At 42.6% G+C, this 22,788-nt stretch overlaps 1 protein-coding gene across 3 annotated transcripts; it reads left to right on the top strand.

Annotated features, from left to right (window-relative positions):
- The first annotated feature begins 218 nt into the window (after nucleotides 1-218).
- Nucleotides 219-18,152, top strand: ANKUB1 (ankyrin repeat and ubiquitin domain containing 1). Of its 3 annotated transcripts, XM_048504890.1 has the most exons (6): nucleotides 219-490; nucleotides 2,969-3,112; nucleotides 6,839-7,055; nucleotides 7,919-8,033; nucleotides 8,900-9,811; nucleotides 17,045-18,152. In XM_048504890.1, exons 1-6 carry the CDS (start codon nucleotides 401-403, stop codon nucleotides 17,127-17,129), a joined length of 1,563 nt encoding a protein of 520 aa, XP_048360847.1. In that variant the 5' UTR covers nucleotides 219-400; the 3' UTR covers nucleotides 17,130-18,152. The 3 variants fall into 3 exon arrangements, with proteins under 3 accessions (XP_048360847.1, XP_048360848.1, XP_048360849.1); XM_048504891.1 differs by lacking the exon at nucleotides 2,969-3,112; XM_048504892.1 differs by lacking the exon at nucleotides 219-490 and having other exon boundaries at nucleotides 3,016-3,112; nucleotides 6,924-7,055.
- Nucleotides 18,153-22,788: the final 4,636 nt, after the last annotated feature.

Raw genomic sequence — 22,788 nt, 5'->3', positions numbered from 1 at the left:
GATGCCCAATGCTTTGCTAAGTGCCAGTTGAGCTAATAAAACTGGTATGTTTAGCTGGAAACATGCATGTACGTGTTGAATGTTTGTTCCTGCTTGCCTTGATCAATACGTGGTTTGCTGGTTTAATTAAGCTTGTGGTTTGGAGGGGGGGGGGGGCGTTTTTCTGACGCAGCTCAACTTAGGGAAGTCACCTCATTGTTATTCCGACTCTCTGCTGTTTCTGAAAGATGGGCCTTCCCTGGCTGCCTTTGACTTTGAAGAAAAATGGATGCATTTATGTCGGGATGTTTACAGTCTCCTAAGGACTAGTGTTTTATGGCTGCCCATGTGAATACAAGGTCTGCAGAGCTTGTGGTGTGAGTAGAAAGAGCTTAAAAGAGGTTTGTGGGCATTTTGCAAAATGAAGGTTTTTGTAGCTTTTGAGGGACTCTGTGAATCGTTCGACATTTTTCCCGAGGATACTGTAAAAGATGTAAAGCTGATGATAAAGGTAAGTACTTGGCCAGGAGCCAAATTTGCTTTGTTCTCTGTAATGTTGACATGGTTGTCTTAGCATTTCACTGTGTGTGAAAATCTGAACTGGGTTGTATCTGCTGTCCAAAGAAGAACTGTGGAAAAGCTTCACATTGTTGTAAAAGTAGCAACTGGATTTCATTGTAAATAATTTGTTAAAATGTGTATTACCAGTTCATATCAGCCAAGAGTATCCAGCGTGATTGTTTTAATCCAAGTAAATTGGTGTTCTTCCCCCCATCTTAAATTTTTTAAAAAATGCCTGAAAAGGCAGTTTTGAATCTGTATATATTTTAACGTGAAAAGTACTCGTTTATTTTGACTGCATGTGGTAAAATAACTGAGAATTTTGTGGAAGACATAACTGTACAAAGTTTCTCTTACTACAATGTACTACCAAACTCATAACCTGAAACTTTGTGGCACTGTAAATTGATTTATAAACAGTAAATAGCTTAAGTAAGAACAGTTCAATGTGTCTGAAATTATTTAAATTGTTAAATGGCTTCAGGCTGGAACATGTGAAAGATTGTTTCCTTCTGTACTGTCCAGTACTACCAATTAAAATCTGCCTTTCAAACCCTGCTCTCTGCTTTCAGACGTGACACATGTGGTGATTAGAAGAAAAATAATGTGCTGTCAAATGCTAGCTAACTGGTGGCAACCTCGACCAAGGGGTCTTCAAGGCAAGAAATGAGCCAAGGTGGTTTGTCACTACCTTCATCTGGGTACCAACCCAAGTCTTCCCTGGTAGCCTGCCATCCAATGGCTGACCATGGCCAGTCTTGCCTGGCTCACAAACTTTGATGAGCTTGGAATACTCTGAGCTATTTGGGCTGTGTGGAGATTAACCGCAAAGTATTTTTTGTGGTAGCATTTCACCTTTGGAGCAGCCTCTTCTCTGAGGTTCACCTGGAACCTCCTTTAATGTCTTTTACTGGTCAGGCCAAAATATCTATTTTTCACCTAGACTTTTAATTAGGGGTTTTACCTTTTCAGCTTTTTAATGGTCTGCTTCTGGTCTGAGGTCTATTTTATGGACAGTTTTATGCTGTTTATGTGTCTGATCCACAACAGCATGGTGTAGTGATTAAAAGTGGAGGACTCTAATCTGGATAACCAGGTTTGTTTCCCCACTCCTGCACATGAAACCTGTTGGGTGACCTTGGCCAAGTCACAGTTCTCTCAGAACTCTCTCAGTTCCACCTACCTCACAAAGTGCCTGTTGTGGGAAGGGGAAGGGGAAGCAATTGTAAGCCATTCTGAGACTCCAGAAAGGTAGAGAAAAGAACGGTATAAAAAACAACTCCTTCACTTCCTCTTTCTTCTAGTACTTCTCCTCCTTATTGTAAGCTTCCTCAAGCAGGACTCTGAGGAGGCAGCACAGAAATATCCTTAAATAAATAAATATTTTAATCCAATTAAACTTTAGTAAAATTAAAATGGAAATACCTGAGGATCTGTCATTTTCCCCTCAATGACCAGAATTCTGAAAATCTGAAACAGGTTTACCTTTCAATCAAGAAATTTAATGACATCCAAGTTTCCCCTTATACTGCTGAAATGCCAGTCTTTTATGTGATTAGCTGCAGTTTTACCCTGAGCTTCCTTGAATCTTCATTTTCCATTTGTTCTTCTATTTCTTTGCCAATTCTCCATGCTTTCTCAAACTGCCTGTTTTGAGAAATCATGGGAAAATGACACAGAAACTGCACAAGAACAACAAATGGAAAATGAGGACATTTGAGGTTCAAAGAAAGTTTGAACAGGTCCTCGCTCAAACTGTGGGAAAACCTCACTGTGAAAAGACTTTCAGATTACTAGAGACTGACCTTTTTTGCCTTCAATTAAAGCGGAAAATTCAGAGGAGGATCTGGAATATCCTGTAGGGTGCACCTGGTCAATAACACTCAAAGGACAGACTCTTGATAAATTTGATGCTATACCTGTTTTGACAGTTTGATCTTTGGAACAATATTGGGTGATTATTTTGATTAACATTTTGATTATTAAGTAACATACAGATTGATTTCAGTGATTTTGTTGTGCAGACCTGGTTTTGTCACCTCATCATTGCAGTTCACCATATTGGGAGTGGGCTTTAAAAACTGGGGTACAAAGAGTCAAAATGTGGTCACATAGTGGATTATTCACAAAACTTTTCATACAGTAATTCACATAAAAGCCAGTAGAGTGAATTGCCTCCTGTTCTTCCTGGATGAATTTACTTAATTTATTTGGGATAGTGAGAATTAGAATCATTTTGCATAATTGGTTGTTTACCCTAAATGTTAGCTTATTATTTCAGAAGAACAATCTATTACATTTTGAACAAATTGTTCAGAAGATCATAGGTAACAGTCATTGACTTGAATTCTAATAGGTTATTTACTCTGAATGTTAGCTTCTTAATATTTCAGAAGAACAATCTATTATTACATTTTGTTTTCTTAAGGATTATTTTCATGTTCCTCTCTCTGAAGACAAACAAGGCAGGAGATATTTGGAGTTGATATATGCAGGAGCGGTACTAAAGGACAGCTGGATTCTTGCTGATGTAGGGATATCAGTTTCTTCCACAATTAAATGTGTTATTAAGGTACTGTACAGTTCTTTAAAAAAAACATGCTGCCTAATTAACAGAGAAATTTTCTGTGCATGCTGTTTTCTGTCTCCAAATTATAGCCTTTGTGGCAGCAATGCTCAGCAGTAATCAAAAGCATCTGACCTTAGCTTGAGGCTGGTACCCTTCAAATAATGACTGCAGAAAGATGTTGAGACCGTATTAATGAATTCTTAAAGAGTAAAGCACTGGATTATTACTGACCCATGGGGTGACATCACATCACAATGTTTACTAGGCAGACTATTTTCACAGGGTGGTTTGCCATTGCTTTCCCCAATCAACTATACTTTTACCCCCAGCAAGTGAGTACTTATTTTACCAATCTCAGAAGGATGGAAGGCTGAGTCACCTTGAGCCAGCTACCTGACCTTGCCAAGATCAAACACAGGTCATGAGCAGAGCTTCAACTGCAATACTGCAGCTTATCACTCTGCACCACAGGGCCCCTAATGAATTCTTAATTTTACCTTTGTCAAAAACTTCCGAAACTCATTTTTTAAAACATAGTACTTCAAAGTAGAAACTGAATCTGCAGAAGGAAATATTTCTGCAACAATGAGGACAGATCCAATTAGCGAGCCTATTTAAAGGCCAGGCTCTGCTCTTGTGGTTTACTGTTTGTGCCACAACTTGTTGCACCACAATGGATTATTGCACCACAGTGTGAAATCTTTTTCAGTCCTACTGATTCATAACCAAATGTAAAGCCACTAATTAAAACCCAAGTAGAAAGATAGCCCCTTTTCTGCACTAAAAGGCTTGGCTTCTCTTGGAAGCTGATAATGTAAAATGCTGAGAATATTTGCACACAGCTTAGCTGTGCCTTATTCAAGCAGAAACAATACAGAACAGTATTTGTCCTTGTGTACTTTATTTTCTACATTCTAGAATGAGTGAGGCAGGAGTATTATTGTTGCTGGCACAACATTGCTAGGTCCACAGAGCATGAAAACAAGGAATAGATGCCAGAGAGCTGCTGCACTTGGTATTTTTAAGACCCAGTGGGACTAATTTCCTGAAGAAGCAGGCAGAGAATTGAACTGTATGAACTGTTATATTTGTAAACTGTCTTTACCTTTTGAAAATGCAGCACATGCCTGTTTAAAAGAAAAAGAACAGCCAAGCACTGTTCTCTGGAAACCAACTTATTATTGTTTCTGTAGCACTTTTTATAGTGTAAAGTATGTGCAAGGTCTTATATCTCTTTGAACAACTTTGGTCTGTGAGGTAGCGCCCTTTTGTACCCATTTTTGCAGATGAACACTGCATAATTCTCAGGTCTTCCAAGTCTAATGCCGCCATCAAAAGCAGAGCTGCACACTTCTAAGCCTACTGACTTCCATGGAATAAGGAGGCTGCTTAGGATGGAAGTGTAAATCCAGTGGCTCAATGACCGCTTTCAGATGGGAAGCACACAAACCCTTCTCTGGCATGGCCACATCTACAGGTGGGATTACTGAGTCCTGCCTGGCCAACACAGGTGATTGGGGGAAGGGGAGTCGGTTCGCCAGCTCTGAGTTGGGAAACTGATGGAGATTTGGGGGTGGAGCCTGGAGAGAATAGGGACCTCAGTGGGTTCATACTGTCAAGGGCATAACTAGGGTGGGGCAAGCCAGGGCTCGTGCCCCGAGTGCTGTTTGAGAAGGGGATGCCAGGCAGTTGAGCTGCATGCCCCTCCTACCATGTGGAGTTGGGGGGGGTGTGCACAGTTTAAGGCGAGGTTTGGCTGGGTCTAGCTTTAAACTGCAGGTTCCACCTAAAAGCCCACACTTTAAAGTTGGACCCAGCCAGGTGGAGGCCTGCCTTGAATTACAAGCTCTGCACTGGCTGGCCCAGCTTTATATTCTTGCTTCTACCTCACAAGGCCATGTGACTTCGAAGGTGGGGTTTCTGAAGTGGAGCCAGCAGTATAATGCTGAACCCAACCAGGCCAGAGTCTGCAGTTCAAAGCTCTGCTTGGCCTGGTTCCGTCCAACTTTAAACTGCAGGCTTCAGAGGTAGAGCTTGCAGTTTAAAGCCAGACCCAGCCAAACCCAGCCTGGAACTGTACGCCCCCCCCCCCCCCCACAACTCCATAGAGATTTGGAGGGTTCGGGGACACACCGCTCAATACTTACCCTAGGTGCCATCTTTAGAAAATATGCCCCTACATAGAGTCCACCCACCAATGCATCCATTGTAGAATCCCAGTAAGCTCTTCCAGATGTTAGGAATTACACCTCTATCAGTTTTCTGTCAGTTACGGCCAATTGGCCATGCTACCAGGGTAGGCTGATGTGGGGAATTGTACGTTCCTGAACATCTGGAGAGCTCCAGTGTTCAGGAACTACAATTCCCATCAGCCTCTATCCCAGCATGGCCGAATTAGCCATGCTGGTAGAACTGATAGAATTATAGTCCCTGCTGTAGGGGAACTGATCTCTGTATTCTGGAGTTCAGCTGTAATTCTGGGGCATCCCCAGGTCCCACCTGGAGGCTGACATCCCTACGTACAAGCTGCATAGGAGCAAGCCTTCGACAATACAAAGATCATCATCTGTTTGCCCTTATTCTTCTATGCTGCTTCCTCCCTCCATTCAGTCCCTTTTCCTCTTGTGCTTGCACAAAAGTGGAGATGGATGGGGCGGGGGGCATCCCTTATAGCCCTGACCCTCCCTTTCCTCTGTTTCTCTTTCCTTGCTGAGGGGTGCTATAAGTAGGCTTACCAACCTGGAGATGTCCCTGCAGCCTGGAGATGTCCCGGAATCACAACTGATTGCCAGAGTACAGGGATAAGTTCCCCCAGAGAAATGGGCTGCTTTGGTGAGGGAGATCTATGGTATTGTACCCCACTGAGGTCCACCCCCTCCCCAAACCTCTCCTTCCAAGTCTCTCCCACCAAATGTACAGGAATTTCACAATCTGCAATTGGCAACCATGGCTGTAATGCTATGGTGTACTTTCAAGGCTTCTATGAGATTTACTACCTGTTTGAAGTAATGCAGTTGTGTTGTTTGGTAACCACTCTAATCAACTTTGCTGGGCAGTCTAGAAGCGATGGAATGCTCCAGACATTCCAAAATAGCATCCCTGTGCCACTTTCCTTTTAAACATGCTTTTCTGCTCCATTTGTAGACAGTAAACAAATATCTCCACTTATTTGGAACACGCACATCCCGGACATACACACATAGCAGACCTTCCATCAAAGAACGAAACTGGCAGTCTCTACCCCGAGGTTACAACCAGGATTTAATGGATCACATTTCATAAAAAGACAATAGAGGCCAAATGTGCAACACCAGTATTCTGTGTAGGATACTGGCTCCGTTTTACAAGGTCGTCGTTGTGGCCATAGTTATCTATGCTCTGATCACATTCAAGTTAGATTACTACAGTGCAATGCACCCAGGGTTTCCCTTGAAGATTTTTGAATTGGGTGTGTATGTTGCTTTTCACCCCTTTGCTCATCTGTTATTCTTTCTTGCTCCTGGTTTTCACTGTCAGAATATTAAGATTCCTCTTCTCCATTTTATGATATGGATAACGTTGTTTTACATGCAGCTCTTTAAAGTGCTTCTGTTTTATTTGTTTACATGCTTTTAAAAAGGTATTTTTTATAGATTCGTTGCGAGTTGTCTTGTTTTGTCAGTGGGATAGAATTCTTTTTTTAAAAAAAAATCAATCCAGAAGTGCTTAAGTGTTGAAGTCTCTTTCCAGGAAGAAGACAAGCCCGTTCTCTACGTCTACAATACTGTCACCCATGAAAAAGTGCCCATTATGGGAAAAATTTATCTTCTTTCAGCAAAAGTTTCCCAGCTGAAGACCATGGTGACCTTGAAGTGTGGCTTCCCAAACAGTATCTATTGCCTCAGGACTCCAGAGGGCAGGGAGATGTATGACTGCAATATCTTGAGTGATTATCAGTTAGATATAGGTATGACTATTTATGTATTTAACCTATTTCTAAGATAGCCTAGCCCTAGACCCTCTCGTTGTTGCTAGAATCATCTGAAATTAAGAAATTGTTATAAGTTTGGATCCCAAAGTTGCTGTCTGTGGTTACCAACCACCAGTTGCAGTCTAGAGATCTCCTGGTATTACAGTGGATCTCCAGACTATTGGTATCAGTTCCCCTGCTTTGAAGAGTAGATTCTAAAAGGTCCCTCCCCAGACCCCACCACTCCAGGCTCCACCCCCCAAATCTCCAGGTATTTCCCAATCCAGAGCCGGAGATCCTGAATTTCACCAATGTAATGGGATTTCCACTGATGAGATAGGGGAGGGCAATTTTTGCTGAGTTCCCTCCTCCCACACCAGCCACCCACTTTGCCACCCATTCATTCCCTTGAAGGTCTCTTACCCACCAAAGTAGAATTGGTATTGGTGGAAAGTGTTGTCAAGTTGCAGCAGAAGTATGGTGACCCCATCGTATTATCAAGGCCTTCAGAGTTGGTTTGACATAGTCTGCCTCTGCATAGATATGCTGGTCTTTCTTGGTGGTCTCCCATCCGAGTGCTAACCAGGACCAATCCTGCTTAGGAGGCTGGGCTAGCTTGGCCCATCCAGGTCAGTATAGTGGGGGTGGGGGTTAGTGAGCTGAAGGAGGAAGGAGAAGTCCCACTCTGCCAGGAGCTTTGCTCTACAGGCAGTTCTTGGACTCTTTTTTACTTGGGGAAACATTCCAACCTACAAAATAGTTTTCATCTTGGATTACTGGCTGAGAGGTTCATGACTATGCAAATGTTGTAGCAACAAAATTAGAAACCGAGTCAAATGATGGTAACGTTCTGTTGGCAGGTACTTCACTTCATCTGGATGTTTGGGATGGATGGAAAGAATTCCTCACTGGATGTCTCTTAGGAAACAAACACAAGGTCCAGCACTATCTATCAAAAGAAAAACCAGTAGTCAAGTATGGAGACCCCTTATCTAAATCTTGAAAATACCGTTTTCCTTTTAAGACTGAGCACTTATGCCCCAAAAAGCCTCTTATGAAAATCTGTACATACTTGGCCTACATTATACAATGGCTTTGTTTCCCTCGTGCAAAGTGCTTCTCTGACAAATGAAAATGTCTCCTACAATGGATTACAAAGAACCTCCAAACTTACACAAACCCCATGTATTTAAATACAGCTTAATGTGCAGTACAATAACTGGTAGGTTTTACAGTCCAAAGAGATCTTCTGATTGCTGTCTTTACACACTCAAATATCTGTGCATCTAATAGTTTAGGACTAATTTTGATAGATAATCTGCACATGGGGTCATCCCTGTCTGTAATATAAGATCCTGCAGTCTTGGAGAAACACCCAAGTTTGCAGAAAAATCTTACTACAATGACTTAAAAAAACCTAATCTGCAGGTCATGTACAGATGTCAACCTCCACCCTCATCAACTCAGAGTTCAAGCAGACAGGAACAGGTAAGGAGGGAGAGCTATAGTCTGCTCTGCCTTGATGTCTGTGTGGTGGGGTGGAGGCAGAGAAGGTGAGGTAGTGAGCAGGCAAGCAAGGATCTGGAAACCCAACTAAATGAGCTAGAGTGGAGTGGACGCAGATTAGTCAAGCCAAGAAAAGGAAACACATGGTGAGAGGCAAGCAGGAACCTGATATTTTTTGGCAGAGGGAGCCAGAGGTGTTGGTGGGAAGGGGGGGGGATGGGATTTTGATTTCTCCTCCTTGACAAGTCCTCAGAGGTTCCTTTTTGTGTCCACTGGATATTAGTTATGCAATAATCCTCCATTTCTGAATGCTACTAAATCCTTCTCTCTTTCAGTTATCAAAAGAGGGTAGCCCTTTATCTGGCAGCCTTTTGTGGACACCTTCAGCTTTCAGCGTGGCTCCTGAAACAGGGTGCAAGACCCACGGAAGCCGTTGGTGTACACCCCTACCGTGAGTGGTGTCAAGACAGCCGCCATCCAGATGTAGCGAAGTGTCCAGTTCACGCGGCCGCTGAAGCTGGCCAGCTCATGATGCTGAAAGCCTTTGTTAATTACAGCATCCTGTGTCTTGAATGCCAAACCTCTGCAGGGCAAACTCCACTGCAATTATGTATCCAATATAAACACAAGGATTGCGTATTGTACTTAGTCACCAAGATGTGGTCTGTGGTTTCTTACCCCAATTTTTCCCTTCCGGCGAAAATCTACATTAAGTTAAAACTGTGGCTTCTTAAGGCTCAAAATAACATCTGTAGGATGAAGCGACGCAACCAGACCGCTGTCTTCAGGACACGAGTTGGAGACATTGTCCTTGTGGATGGTTTTACCAAGCCAAAAATGACTTCAAAAAGCTTTTATCAAGCCACTGTCAAGAATTCAGGCAAAAAACAGCTAAATAATCTGTTGCAACGTAGGCAAGAGGCATATTGCCGGAAGGCTTCAGAAGGGAACCAAAAAGGGCCGAATCTCAAATTCCCTCCACTGGGAGATGCAAACAAGAGTGCAAAGAAACCTCAGCCAAAAAAGAGAAGCAGAAAGAAGTGCGGGTTCCTTTGCAATGAAGAAAATATGGACCAAAATATGTGCTTAGCAAGAGTTCCCCTCCCCCCTATTTCTATCCTTAAGCCTCCTTACTATTATTCCATTCCTGATGCAAAGTTTCTGCTAAATTCTTCTTTGGAGTCATTCTCAGAACACAGTGGAAGAACTCCGCGGGAGAATGCAATCTACTATTTAGCTCTTGCCAGGTATTACTTTAACTTTTTCAAGGATTGACAATTTGTTGTGAAGTATCAGAATCAAAACCAGGCCTATATCTCAGGGAGGTTCATGGCTTAGCTGTGCGTCTGGCAGCAGTTATTTCAAGGTGGACACTGCCTGTCAATCACAAGTCCCACCAGGCAAGAGCCTTCCCCACTTTTCCAAAACACATGGCAGGGGCCACATTGAGGAACAGAGCTAGGCTTGCCAACCGTGCTAGGGTTGCCAACATTTCCAGGTGGGGCCCAGAAATTTCCCAGAATTACAACGGATTTCCAGACAACAGGGATCAGTTTCCCTGAAGAAAATGGCTGCTTTTGGGGGGGGGGGGGTGGATTCAATAACTGTATACCTTACTTATCCCTGTCCCCAAATGCCTCTTTGTGTTTACACATTAAATTGTTTTTTAATGAACTGAAAAACATCAGATCTAGAAACTTGTTGTGAGTTTCCCTTTCAGTGGCCCCAGCCCCACCCACTAAATATCTAATCCGCTTTTTAGAACTCTCAGGGTGTAAAAAGCGCTAGAGGGGTTGCGTGCAACAAAAGCCACTAAGAAACCCACTAAGAAGGTACTTCATTAACAATCAGAAGAACCATGACAATCACTATTGAGAAAGAAATAAGACTTTTCATGATACCATTAGCAGCTTTTATTTATTTTATTAATATTACTTATAGCCCTCCTTTCTCATTGAGAGTCAAAGTGGATTACACAATGTAAAACAGTTCAATCAACAGGACAAGACCTCTGATAAGCAATTTAATAGGACTAGGATTACAGCAATCTGAAACAAAGCATACAGTATTATACATGATACATTGGTGCAGAAAAAATTATATATTACATAAGGATAAAATCAAAGCACTTTATACCTCATTGACCAGGACAGGACAGGCCATTCTAATCTCATCAGATCTCAGAAGCTAAGGATGGTCAGCCCTGGCTAAGTATGTGGATGGGAGATGACCAAGGAATTCCATAGTCACTATGCGGAGGCAGGCAATGGCAAACTACCTCTGTTAGTCCCTTGCCTTGAAAACCCCATAGGGTTGCCATGAGTTGGATGTGACTTGATGGCCACCCCCACCCCCCCAAAAAAACTCCTCCAAAAACAGTAGGATAATGCATACTAGGAACAGATGATACATAACATACATATGACTCACAGTCCTGTTCCTGTAATAAAACTACCTTCCTGCACTATTTTGATATAATATAGCCCTTTTACCTTTCCTACAAAAATTCTCTTTTTAAGCATAGGATATATTTGCTCTGCACTAATGAGGACAAGGAACTTTTGTGTTTTTGTGTTTTTAAAAATGAAAATGAAAACAGAATGTTTAGGATTCCAACAAGTCAGTACATGTAAGGGTGGACATTTCTTATAAGCTGTATACTTTATGCCAGTTTTTGTGGTGCTGCTTTATTTGATTTTATTTGGGGTGGAGGGTGGGGGAGAGAGAGACGGGGACAAACTACCTCCCTGTTTTCTTCAGGGATTGTTTTAATGTATGTATATGTCTGTAAGCAAGAGAAGCAGAGACACAATAACTGAGTCTTTTCCAGTAATTATAGGTTTCCCAATTATAATTCACTGTTGGGGAATTCTATAAATAAGTGATGGGAAAGATGAAAATTGTCACTGATGAGTAGATACTGCCCCTGCGTGGCCATGATGGTTTAAGGCTTAAAACAATCGCTCAATCCAACGCATGGTGCACTTATTCAACTGCTGAAGAAAGTGATTCCATTTCCACATAAGCATTTCCCCCGCGACCCGAGTCCTTTAACATTTGGGGTTTGTGTCAGCTATGGCTTGTTTTGGCTGCTTTGTAGGTTCAAGCATTTTGCCTGGATTCCTTGCTTTCCCCGAAATTCCTCCCTGGTCGATTTCTACTCGCTGGATTGTTCGTGGGGAAGTATTGAACCCGTGGCTATTTTGTCCTGCCCATTTCCGAGCATCACCACCACGGCAGGCAGACCCCACCCTCATCCCTCCCCCATTACCCCAAAGTGCCCATCAATGGGAGAAAGTGTGGTTTTCTCGTTTTGATGTTTTAGAGTACCAAATAATCGCGTTATTTCGGTGCTTCAGTTGTGATCAATTATTTCATAGCGGGGGTGATTCTTTGGTTTCAGTCCCCAAAAGTATATGATGGTGATGCTTGACCTGCTTTAAAAAGCTGGGCAAATCCTTTGAAACGGCTGCTCGGCTTGTCTTTGAGGAAGGATCGGAATTGCTGAATATCCGCGTTTATGATGAAAGTTTATTGCCGTCTACCCGCCTTGCTTAAAAATGTGCTGTAAATGCCCCGTGCTTTGCATTGCGCTCTCATGCCGTCTCTTCTTGCCCACGGGTTGCAGTAACGCTACTGCGTCTGCGCAGAAAAGGGAGGCTGTGGCATTATGCCACTGATGACGCCAAGCACCTCCCGTGGGAATTCCCAGGGTTTGGCAGAGGCGGCGAGGGCTCCCGTTGCAACCCACGGCTGTATGTTCTGCTAGAAAAGGCAATGACAGCGGCCAGGTCAGAGCTGCGGCTCCTGGACTCGCCACGGGGAAATAGAGATGAAACCTTGTTTGCAAAAGTGGTCTGATTGAATAAAGGTGGTTCCCTCTTGCATCTGACAACAACAAAAGGAAACTGACAGAATTGCTAACCCCTAGTAAAGCTAAAGAAAATAAATAAACGAGCTGGGTGGCCAACTCTGGTGTAATTTCTAGAGATGAGGGAGAATTTCCTGGGAAGGGTGGAGTTTGGGGTGGGAGAGAGGCCATACCTTCCCAAGCTGCCTTTTTCTCCTGGGGAGCTGATCTTCGAAGTCTTGAGATGAACTGCAACCCTGGGAGAACTCCAGGCCCCATCTGGAAGGTGGGAAGCCTAGATAAGTAATAAACTGCCTTGGGCCCCTTTTGATGGGGGGTGGGGAAGAAGTGAGATGGATAAACATATAACTACAAAAATTAGAGCTACCAGAGTGATCAGGTACTGCAGTTCTAGTGCTTAATTATATTACTTTTTAATTGTTTTCTGCTGGTGACTCCTCCCTGAGATCAGGACTCAGCATTATCTAGAGACCTGGCTTGGATCCTCAGGTGCAGCAGCAGCTTCAGTTGTGAACTTTTCCAACTATGAGAAGGGGTTGGGAAAGGGACATTTTGGCTGATTCTGCCTATCACATCGGATCAAAGGGGGCCATAAATTAACTAAGCCAAAAAATAAAACTTATTTTTAATTCTGAGAAATGCATCTCTCTGTTTTTAAATGAACAGCTATAGCCTTGATACAGCTAATTTTATCCTCCAACAAATTTCACCATCCAAAATCTTTAATTGTTGATGTTATACATATATACTCTTTTAAAAACTGATTTGTGCTATCTTTTTAATCTATTGACTGCCTTTAAGGCCCTGAGTACAAAGATGGCCAAGTATATTTTTTTGCCTGTGAGTACCCATAATGATCAAGATGTGTATCATGAGAAAGCACCTCTAATATATTGTCGTGGTACAAAGCCTCTTCCTCCATGGTGCCTGTGTGTGTACTTGTTCTTCAAGAAGAGGCTTTTTTACATGGAAAAACATTCAAACCTTGAATCGTTCCCCTGCAGGCTGAAGTATGGCTGTTCAGGAAATATGTTATTATATAATACGTTATTATATAACGTATATAATACGTTATTATATAATAATATAATATTATATAATAAAAAGAGCAGTAGTGGCGTAGTGGTTAAGATCAGGTGTATTCTAATCTGGAGGAACCAGGTTTGATTCCCCGCTCTGCCACCTGAGCTGTGGAGGCTTATCTGGGGAATTCAGATTAGCCTGTGCACTCCCACACACGCCAGCTGGGTGACCTTGGGCTAGTCACAGTTCTTCGGAGCTCTCTCAGCTCCACCCACCTCACAGGGTGTTTGTTGTGAGGGGGGAAGGGAAAGGAGATTGTAAGCCCCTTTGAGTCTCCTACAGGAGAGAAAGGGGGGATATAAATCCAAACTCTTCTTCTTCTTCTTCTATAATGAACTCTCTACATGCTTCTTCTATAATGAACTCTCTACATGCAAGAACTCTCTACATGCTTCACTCTCATTGTGCTTGAAAACTCCATGTCTGAATAACAGAGTGTGGAATGAGACTGTAAGCAAGTCCCAGTGGTCACAGCTCTCTGTCATAATAAAAGCATATACAAAAACATACTAAATCATTATCATTCAAAGTACATGGTGAATAATGATTCCCATGCAATCGTTCTCAAAAGTTTATAAGATCATTTGGAGGAGTCATGGGGCAGCTGCCATATATTTTGATAGGCTGTCAAAACAGCAAGTGTTGTTAATTATCTTCACAACAGCTGGAGCTTTGAAGCTTGATCATACTCATTTTGGCAGCAGAACTAAAAACTTTTCTAGCCCTGTGAGGCAACTGCCAGCGTACTCGGAGGAACTCATAAAGAATTCAACAAAAAGAAATTGTGGGCAAGTTTTTCCACTGTTGTCACACTACGAGAACACAAGTGAAGCTAACGTGCCAGGGCTCTGTTAAATTGAATATGTATGTGCGGCGAGCAGAGGGTGACTGATTGAATGGGTTGCATTCGCCCCTAAGAATTCATACTTACTGCTGATTAATGTGAGAAGCTAATTCATTTCGAGTCAGAATATTAGCTCCATATTGTTTGTTCTGATTGGCAGAAGCTAGCGTGAAATTTGTACCACTGCAGGGGATTTATTTATGGTCATAAATTGACACATCGTATTTTAAAGTGCACCACTGAACATTTGCAGAACAAAATTAACTTGTGAGTGACCTCAGTCACACACTCTCAGCCTAACCCACCTCATAGGGCTGTGGTTGTGAGGATAAAATGGAGGAGAGGAGAACACTTAGGCTGCTTTGAGTCCCCACTGGTGAGAAAGGCAGGCCAAAAAAGTTGGCAGTTTGATTCCTGACTATTTGTAGGTAAAACATTTTTTCTCTTGTGACCAACTTTGCTTTCTACATAGCTAAGAATTATCTTGACGTAGGCCAGCTTGATCTTGTCACGTCTAGAAAGCTAGAATGAGAGTCCACCAAGTTCAGGGGTACTATGCAGAGGCAGGCAGTGGCCAACCAGCTCTGAATGTCTCTTGCCATGAATACTCCATGGGGTCACCATAAGTTGGCTATGACTTGATGGCGCTTTCCACCACCAAGAATAAGTAACCTTTCAGCCTTATAAAAGTCATTGCATAATGCTTTCCCAAGAGAGATTGGTCCAGTAAGAGCCACAAACTAACTTCCTAGAACAATTGTCTATATCTAGCTTTAGCTGAATACAAGTCAATGACAGCATGATTACAGCAAATTATTCACTCACTCATTATGTCACTCACAGGCCATTCCAATCCTTTCTCCGTTTCAGTTTTTCATTTGTGTTTGTTTTTCTTGGTGGCTACAAAATTGAAGTCTCTCTGGCCATATTGAAGCAACTGCCCTGTTATTATTCCACTACTTCTGTGAGGAAAAACAGGAAAAAATGTGATACTAGATGTAGCCGGCCCATCCATGATTATTTCCCTTCTTGTTCAGTTTGCTTCCTTGCCAGTTGGTTTTTGATTCTCCACAGTGTGGTTCCATTTCTGTATTTTATATTTAAAAACCTTTACCCTGCCTTTCTGCAAGCAAGGATTCAAGACTGGAGTTTGACTCTCTCAATACCTGTTAGTGGAGCAATAATATCTTTGCTTCCTGGCATCATATATTGCTCTTTTACAGTTCACTTTGGTTCTTTGGTGCTTTACCTCCTGTTCAAAATGATGACTAACAACAATGATTAGGCAGGCAGCAGAAAGGGATGTGCCGTATCAAGGAGACACCAGAACTCCACAAGTGGGCCATGTCAAGAACTCATGACCAAAATAAAGGATGGGTGTTAATGCACCATGTTTGCAATACAAATAATGGGATGTGGGCAGTGAAAACTGTGTGGCTACAAGTGGATCCACCAGTGAAAAACTACAGCATTTACAGGGGGAAAAAACCCATATTTGGAACTGGCACTAGTGACTATCAAGATTGTTTCAGATGAGTAGTCATATTTGTCTGTGATAGAAGAACAAGTAGCACTTTAGAGGCCAAATTTTTTTTCAGAGTATACATTTTCAAGAGCCGAAGCTCCCTTTGTCAGATAGTTGCTATCAATTGTGAGAAAGCAACAGTTTTTGTATACACAGTTAATTCTGCTTCTTCCACACATGTTTATCATTAGCTAGAAATGTATGCTCGACAGAAAAGCAGTAACTATGGATGTGATCCTGCCAAAGTATTGATAGCATAATTCGTATATGACTGTTACTGATGTTGGCTGTACCTTGTACTGTTTGTTTCAGATTACAATAAAATACGCTGTTTGATCCCCATTCATATTTCTGATGCAGCATGAACAACCTTATATAGATCTCTTTCTACAACAATTTCCCTCTTATTCTTCTGCTGGTGACTTTCATTCTTCTTATCAGCCAAAGAAGAAGAGGGGCTGGAGATCCATTATTGGATCTTGTCTTTTCCAGTGTCATTTAAAAACAGGTGTATGTGGGATTGCCAGCCCTGGCTTGGGAAATTCTTGGAGATTAGGGGGAGGAAGGGAGCTCAGCAAGGGCATGATGCCAAAGAGCTTGCCCTACAATGTTGCCATTTCCTCAAGGAGAACAGATCTTTGTTGTCTGGAGGTCAGTTGTAATGCTGGGATAACTCCAGTCCTTATCTCAGGGGCGTCCAACTCTGGGGCTTCAGATGTTAATGGACTACAATTCCCATCACCCCTGCTGGCATGGCCAAATTGCCAGCAGGAGCTGATGGGAATTGTAGTCCAGGAACATCTGAAGCGCCAGAGTTGGATACCCCTGTCTTATCTGGAAGTTGATAACTCCAGCAATGGGTTTAGTGGGAAAACTGTATGCGGACTACAGAGCTGGGAGAAGAGGGGCAATCCTCCCCTCCAGTGCTATTTTCCCAGTGTGAATTGCTATTGCTATTAGTCCTGATATGAAACATATACTAATCATATACTTTTATACTACCCACATAGAGGCTTCTTGGAGTCACACCCTTCTAACCCCATTGATTTCAGTCAAATTACTCCCTCTGTAACTCTGCTTAGGATAGCACTGTTAATCTCTGCTCCAATGATGACTGGGGAAAGTAACACATGTTGTACCTGTGTCTTTTCTTGTAGTGCATTTAAAGAGAAACCTTGGCTGCAGCAACTGAGCATCGCAAGAACCCTAGCGAAAAAAAGCATCAGCAAATCTGTGTGCTGAAGGAACTCAATTGGAAATGACCATATCCAGAGGAGGATCCATCTAGAAATGGACATGAACATTTGGCCACATTCAGTTAGGTTGCAGTCCCAAGTACATGTCTTGAGAGTGAATCCCATTGCATAAACGTGGACTTACTTCTGAGTAGACCTCCTTCAGTGGGCTCCCCCAGTATCTCTTTCCTTTTCCTCCATGAAACGACATCCAGAGAGGATCAATAAACATTATTAATAAAATCATATATTTTCAGCCTGTAATATATGACTCATGATGGTGTATCTGGGGTTTTGTTACTCAGAAATCTGTGAGTGTTATGGTTCTAAAGCAAGCTCATGTTAGTTTAGAATGCTACTGACATTAACTTTTGAATAATAATGTAATCTGTATCGAGGAGAGTCATCTTTATTACATTTGTACATAAAGAATATTGTTTGTACAGCTTGGTAAAGAGACTGGATGACTGAAAAAACCAGAGTGAAGCAAAGCCTGAAAATAAAAAAAAACAGGCTTTTACTCTATGTGTAACCCCGGTACCTCGATGGTTTAGCCAAGCCCAGGCTAGAGAAAGAAAAAGGGAGGTTAGCAAAGTCTATCTTGCTAGAGAGCAGGATAAACTTTTTTGAGCTCATCACCTTGTCTAAAGTAATTGGAAAATTGTATATCTAAAAAGTTAATTAGTAAAAGAGGAATTAAATTTTATATAACTAGTATTACTGTTGTAATTAGACTGTTATTGAAGGGCTACGTGTCTTTCAAGCTGCAGATTATAGCCTGGTTTCTGTGTTGCTCAATATGTTGGAACTGAAATTCCTTTTGAAAAAAGGAGTGTATTGAAAGGACCCAGTACTTATTGGACTGGAGAAGACTTACCACAAAGTTTTTACAAGCAAGAACTAGTTGTTTGATTGAACTTGTGAGTTTCTGCTCACTGTTATATCTATGTGGCTAACTGTCTAACTTCTGTTGTATTGTTCTGTCTAGTGGAAGGTTATGAGTAAAATAAATTCTGTTTCCATCTTGCAAGTTTTGTGCTTGATTTATTGCTATAAAACCCATGCAGTCATTGGTTACATGTATAATATTGAATCCCAACATTTTCTAAGGTAATATACATTCTAAATGTAGTATTGTAAGAGCTGTTCTCATGTCTTTTTGCTTTGCAGATTTCTGTCATCTTTTGCTGGTGTTTTTTTAAAAAAAACAACAACAGTGTTTTGTCTTGAATATATCACTCATTGTACATCTAGACCAGACCATGCAACTTGTTATCCCCTGAACTTGAACACAGAACTCTCCAGCTCTGTAGCCCATCAGAGGGCTAATAAAGTTCCTGCTTTTGCCACTTGCATGAAACTCCTAAAACGGGGGTGAAGCCAGTGAAGGTGTTGATTTGAGCTCTCTGTGAGCTCAACCCTCCTGGGGTTGTGAATATGGCAATGCATTGAAGAGTAACTTAAGGAAGTTAATGTATTGTCGAAGGCTTTCACGGCCGGATTCAACTGGTTCTGGTGGGTTTTCCGGGCTGTGTGGCTGTGGTCTGGTAGATCTTGTTCCTAACATTTTGCCTGCATCTGTGGCTGGCATCTTCAGAGGTGTATCACAGAGAGAAGTCTGTTACATACTGTGTCCAGTGACACTGGACCAGTGGCATAGTGCCAATGGGGCGGGGGTGGGTGGGATGTCCCGGGCATGCATTGGTGTGTGGTGGGGAAATGGCAGGGGCACAGGGCACACGCATGCCCCTGGCACAGTTCCCCCTTGCTCTGCCCTGCACTGAACACAGTGCACTGAACACAGTATGTAACAGACTTCTCTCTGTGATACATCTCTGAAGATGCAGGTGAAACATTAGGAACAAGATCTACCCGACCACGGTCACACAGCCCAGAAAACCCACAACAACCAGTTAAGGAAGTTAGTTATTCATTTAAGGAAGGAATTCATTAGGTAAAATCTCCTGAACTTGGAAGGTGGGACTCCGGAAGCAGTGTGAGATAACTTCAAAGTGGCCAAGGAAAAAATAATTTCATTAGCATTCAATTCAAGCTTCCTTTGAAAATCACATGGTTCACCAGGGAAAAATGAGTACTCTTCTGAGAGCTTTTGAGACATTTGTTCCATCTCACCAGTAAGAGAAAGGTCGATTTCTTCAGAGTTTGCTTGAAAATCTTTTATCTTTTGGGTTTCTGCTAACTTTCATATGATTCTCATCCTTCAGGTACCTGGAAAATCACAATTTTGTCTCCTCCCCCTGATGCCCCAGTGAGACGGTTTTGCTCAAGCTCCCCTGGCTGATAAGTCTTGACCTCCTTATTTAGGAAATCTGATAGATCCAGTTCTACTATGAAGGAATCAATAAATCTCTCCTTCCACTGTTCTCAAGCTTTAGAGACCACAAGGGGAAACACTGTGGAATCTCTTCCATCTGTTTTCCAGAGAAGGCTGAACTTCTCTGAGGCCAAGGAGTGGGCGGGGAAGTGCTGCAGAGTATTAGCTGACACCAACTGTTATTGCTGATTAAGTGTTGGGCAGCCCCATCCAACGGGTCAGGCGCCTGGCCACAGTCAGGCCAGCCCATCACTCCCAAGGTGACTTCCCGGCAGTGTGGAAAGGCACAAAAAAGCCTCTCTGCACAAAAAACACAAAAAAGCCTCTCTGCTGCCAGGAAGCCCCATTGGATTTAATGGACTTATACCAACTAAAAGGTGGCATAAGTCCTAAGCCCTGCCACCGGTGCAACTGGGGCAACAGCCAGGTGGGAGTTGATTAATGTCAGCTCCTCCCCAGCCATGCCCCCACCATGTCTTTGCTACGCCAACAGAGTAGGTGGAGGCACACTGGCTCAGCATTCAGTGCTGCATCCCACTGCCAAGGAGGGCCACAGTGGCTGTGTGCAGGCAGATTATTCACCCCTCCACCTCCCCGTGGAAGGCAAATTCGCCAGCACAGCTTCACACCACTCCCAACAGCAGATTCGGCACACACCCCTTTGGATGGGGCCATGAATCAAGTGGCCCTTGACTGGCTCTGCACAGTTGCTAGAGCCTGGTTATACTTGCTCTTGGCCAACGGTGGCCTTCTAAGACAATGGCCACCAGGAAATTTCCCTGTGAGTTAAATGTCCAGTCCTCCACTGTTATGGTAATACTCTTCTGCATTATTTTACCTGTGTGTGCTCAATTAAGAAAATAAGTTCATTTGACTGAGAATACTCCTCTTCCAAAAAGAAAGCTTTTGAACTTAAAAATAACTGTTCTTATTCAATATTTCTAACAGTTAATAATTAGTAAAATGCACATTGACACTTGGGCATGACAAAATAATGTTAACAGTTTCTGTTAAGGGAGAAATCACTGAAATTCTTGCCCCTAAATGAGAAAGGCTAATTATGGCCTTGGAGCCTGGCTGATTGGCTGGATTTGGCATGGTAAACAGGAGGGAGCTCTAATTATCAATAAGGGAATTGGAAAAGGATTTAAAAGTATTTTCAGACAAATTAGAAGGACAGGAAGGATCTGGCATGGTCTTTGATCCCCCACCCCCCAAAATAGTTCTATGACTTCCTCTTTTTTCAGTTATTTCAGACTGAATCCCATGTAGGAATTCAAGAGACATCCAAAACAAATCAGTATTCATATAAAAAAGTGCTGATACTGAGCAAGCTTAGACCCTGCCTAGATTCAGAGGTATTCTGCCAAAAGGGGGAATAGGCAAAAATCCCATCCTTGCACCTGAAGAAATTTTCGGCAGAATCCAAGACCAATTCATTTCCTGTGGAAATATTAGACTCACACTGGCTGAATGTATTTTCCTGGTACTCAGAGTAAAAACCACATTAACCCTAACAAAAGTATTTATTTAAAAGTAAGCAATTAAACCACAGCCATGTCATTCTCTCAGGAACTGTAAGAAACAAAATATTCATATCTATATTGTTGACCTCAGGTATTCCCAAATAGACTTTTATTCCACCACAATCGCCCTTAAAGAACCATGTGACCACCTGGCATTCCTGAAAGCAGATACGATAAAGGAATGACCAAGCATTATTTATTTAGGTTATTGGTAATTTCTCCAGAGAATTGCCCAAAGCAACAGACATTCGCAACTCAGTGCAAAAGAGTGTAGGAGTGGATCAGCCTTGCAGTAGTCAAGGCTTTTTGATGTGCAAATAGTTCATTCCTGGCGCTGGCATCTTTATACCAACTAAGACTTCATACTTGACACTTTGGGTGCAAAGAAAAAACCCACTCCTGTGAAATTTGTAAATTACATGTAAATCAGATAAGTGTGCAGCGGTTGCAATGTGGGATGTGGAAGACTCAAGTTCCGATCCCTACTCTGTCAAGAAAGCAGACTGAGTGACTTTGGACCAGTCAGATACTCTGACCCTAACCTACCTCGCAGGGTTGTTTTAAATGGAGGCGAGAGAACAATGATGTGAGCAATTTGGTTCCTATTGGGGAGAAAAGTGCAGTATAAATATTTCAATAAATAAATTAGTTGGATGTTGTGAGTTTTCTGGGCTATGTGGCCATGGTCTGGTAGTTTTTGCTCCTAACTTTTTGCCCACGTCTATGGCTGGTATCTTCAGAGGCATGTCTTGGTAAAATGGGTTTCTCTCTGCAGCAGTGTGGAGTGATTATATGGTGGTGCATATGTTTTGTTCACCTATCCCCTCCCACCTGTGAGGTACACAAAACTTTTACACCATGTGTCCAAGTGGAGGTTGGCAGCTTCATTTGCAATTGAATGGACAGGCCTGGGGTTTGCAAGCACTGAGCTTAGGGTTGCCAGCTCTGGTTTGGGAAATTCCTGTAAATTTCAGGGGTGGAGCCTGGGGAGAGGCCTCAGCACGGCCTAATGTTATATGCCCCCCTCTCCAAAGCAGTCATGTCCTCCAGGTGAACTGATCTGTTGTCTGAAGATACATTATAACTCTGAGAGGTCTCCAGGCCCCACCTGGAGGTTGGCAACTCTAGGAGCTGTTCATGTGTCGACTGTCACATGAAACGCGTTTCAAAGCAAGATGCTAACAAAGGTGGTTTGCCATTGTTTGGCTCCACGTCAGGCTCCTGGTATTCCTTGGAGGGCTTTTCCAGGGACAGGGCTGAGAGTCTGCGACTAACCCCAGGTAATCCAGGCAGTCTCCATAACAGCATGGGGATTTGCACCTGAGTTTCCCAGATCCTACCTAGTCCCGTACCTTAACCACTAAACAACACTGCCTCCCTTCTAAAACCTTTCTCTTCAGTAACTACGTATCTGAAGTGTGTCTGAAGAAGTGTGCATGCACACGAAAGCTTATACTAAGAATAAAACTTTTGTGGGTTCCACACAGCGCATTTATGATGCATTGCAATCATTATGAATTAACTCGTTTTCAAAGTGCAGAATTTGTTGGCCTTAAAAGTGTCTCTAAACTCAAACTTCTTTCTGTTGCTTCAGACCAACACGGCTACCCGCCTGAACCTATCTTCAATAACTACGTTCAGGATTGCATCCAATTTTTCCTTACTAACGGCTGGTATTTTTAAAAGACCCTCCTCCACGCAGGTATTATGGAAGACCTGCCCCTTCATATCAGTTCATAGCTGTGTCGCCAGCTCGCGATCCATTAAGGAAAGCCAGATCCAAGAGCGCGCGTTTGGCCGTCGGC

Source organism: Sphaerodactylus townsendi, linkage group LG08 (genome assembly GCF_021028975.2).
Source record: "Sphaerodactylus townsendi isolate TG3544 linkage group LG08, MPM_Stown_v2.3, whole genome shotgun sequence".
NCBI classification, from domain to species: Eukaryota; Metazoa; Chordata; class Lepidosauria; order Squamata; family Sphaerodactylidae; genus Sphaerodactylus; species Sphaerodactylus townsendi.
Note: the sequence above shows the minus strand (reverse complement) of the source record. Positions and strands in the feature narration are given on the sequence as shown.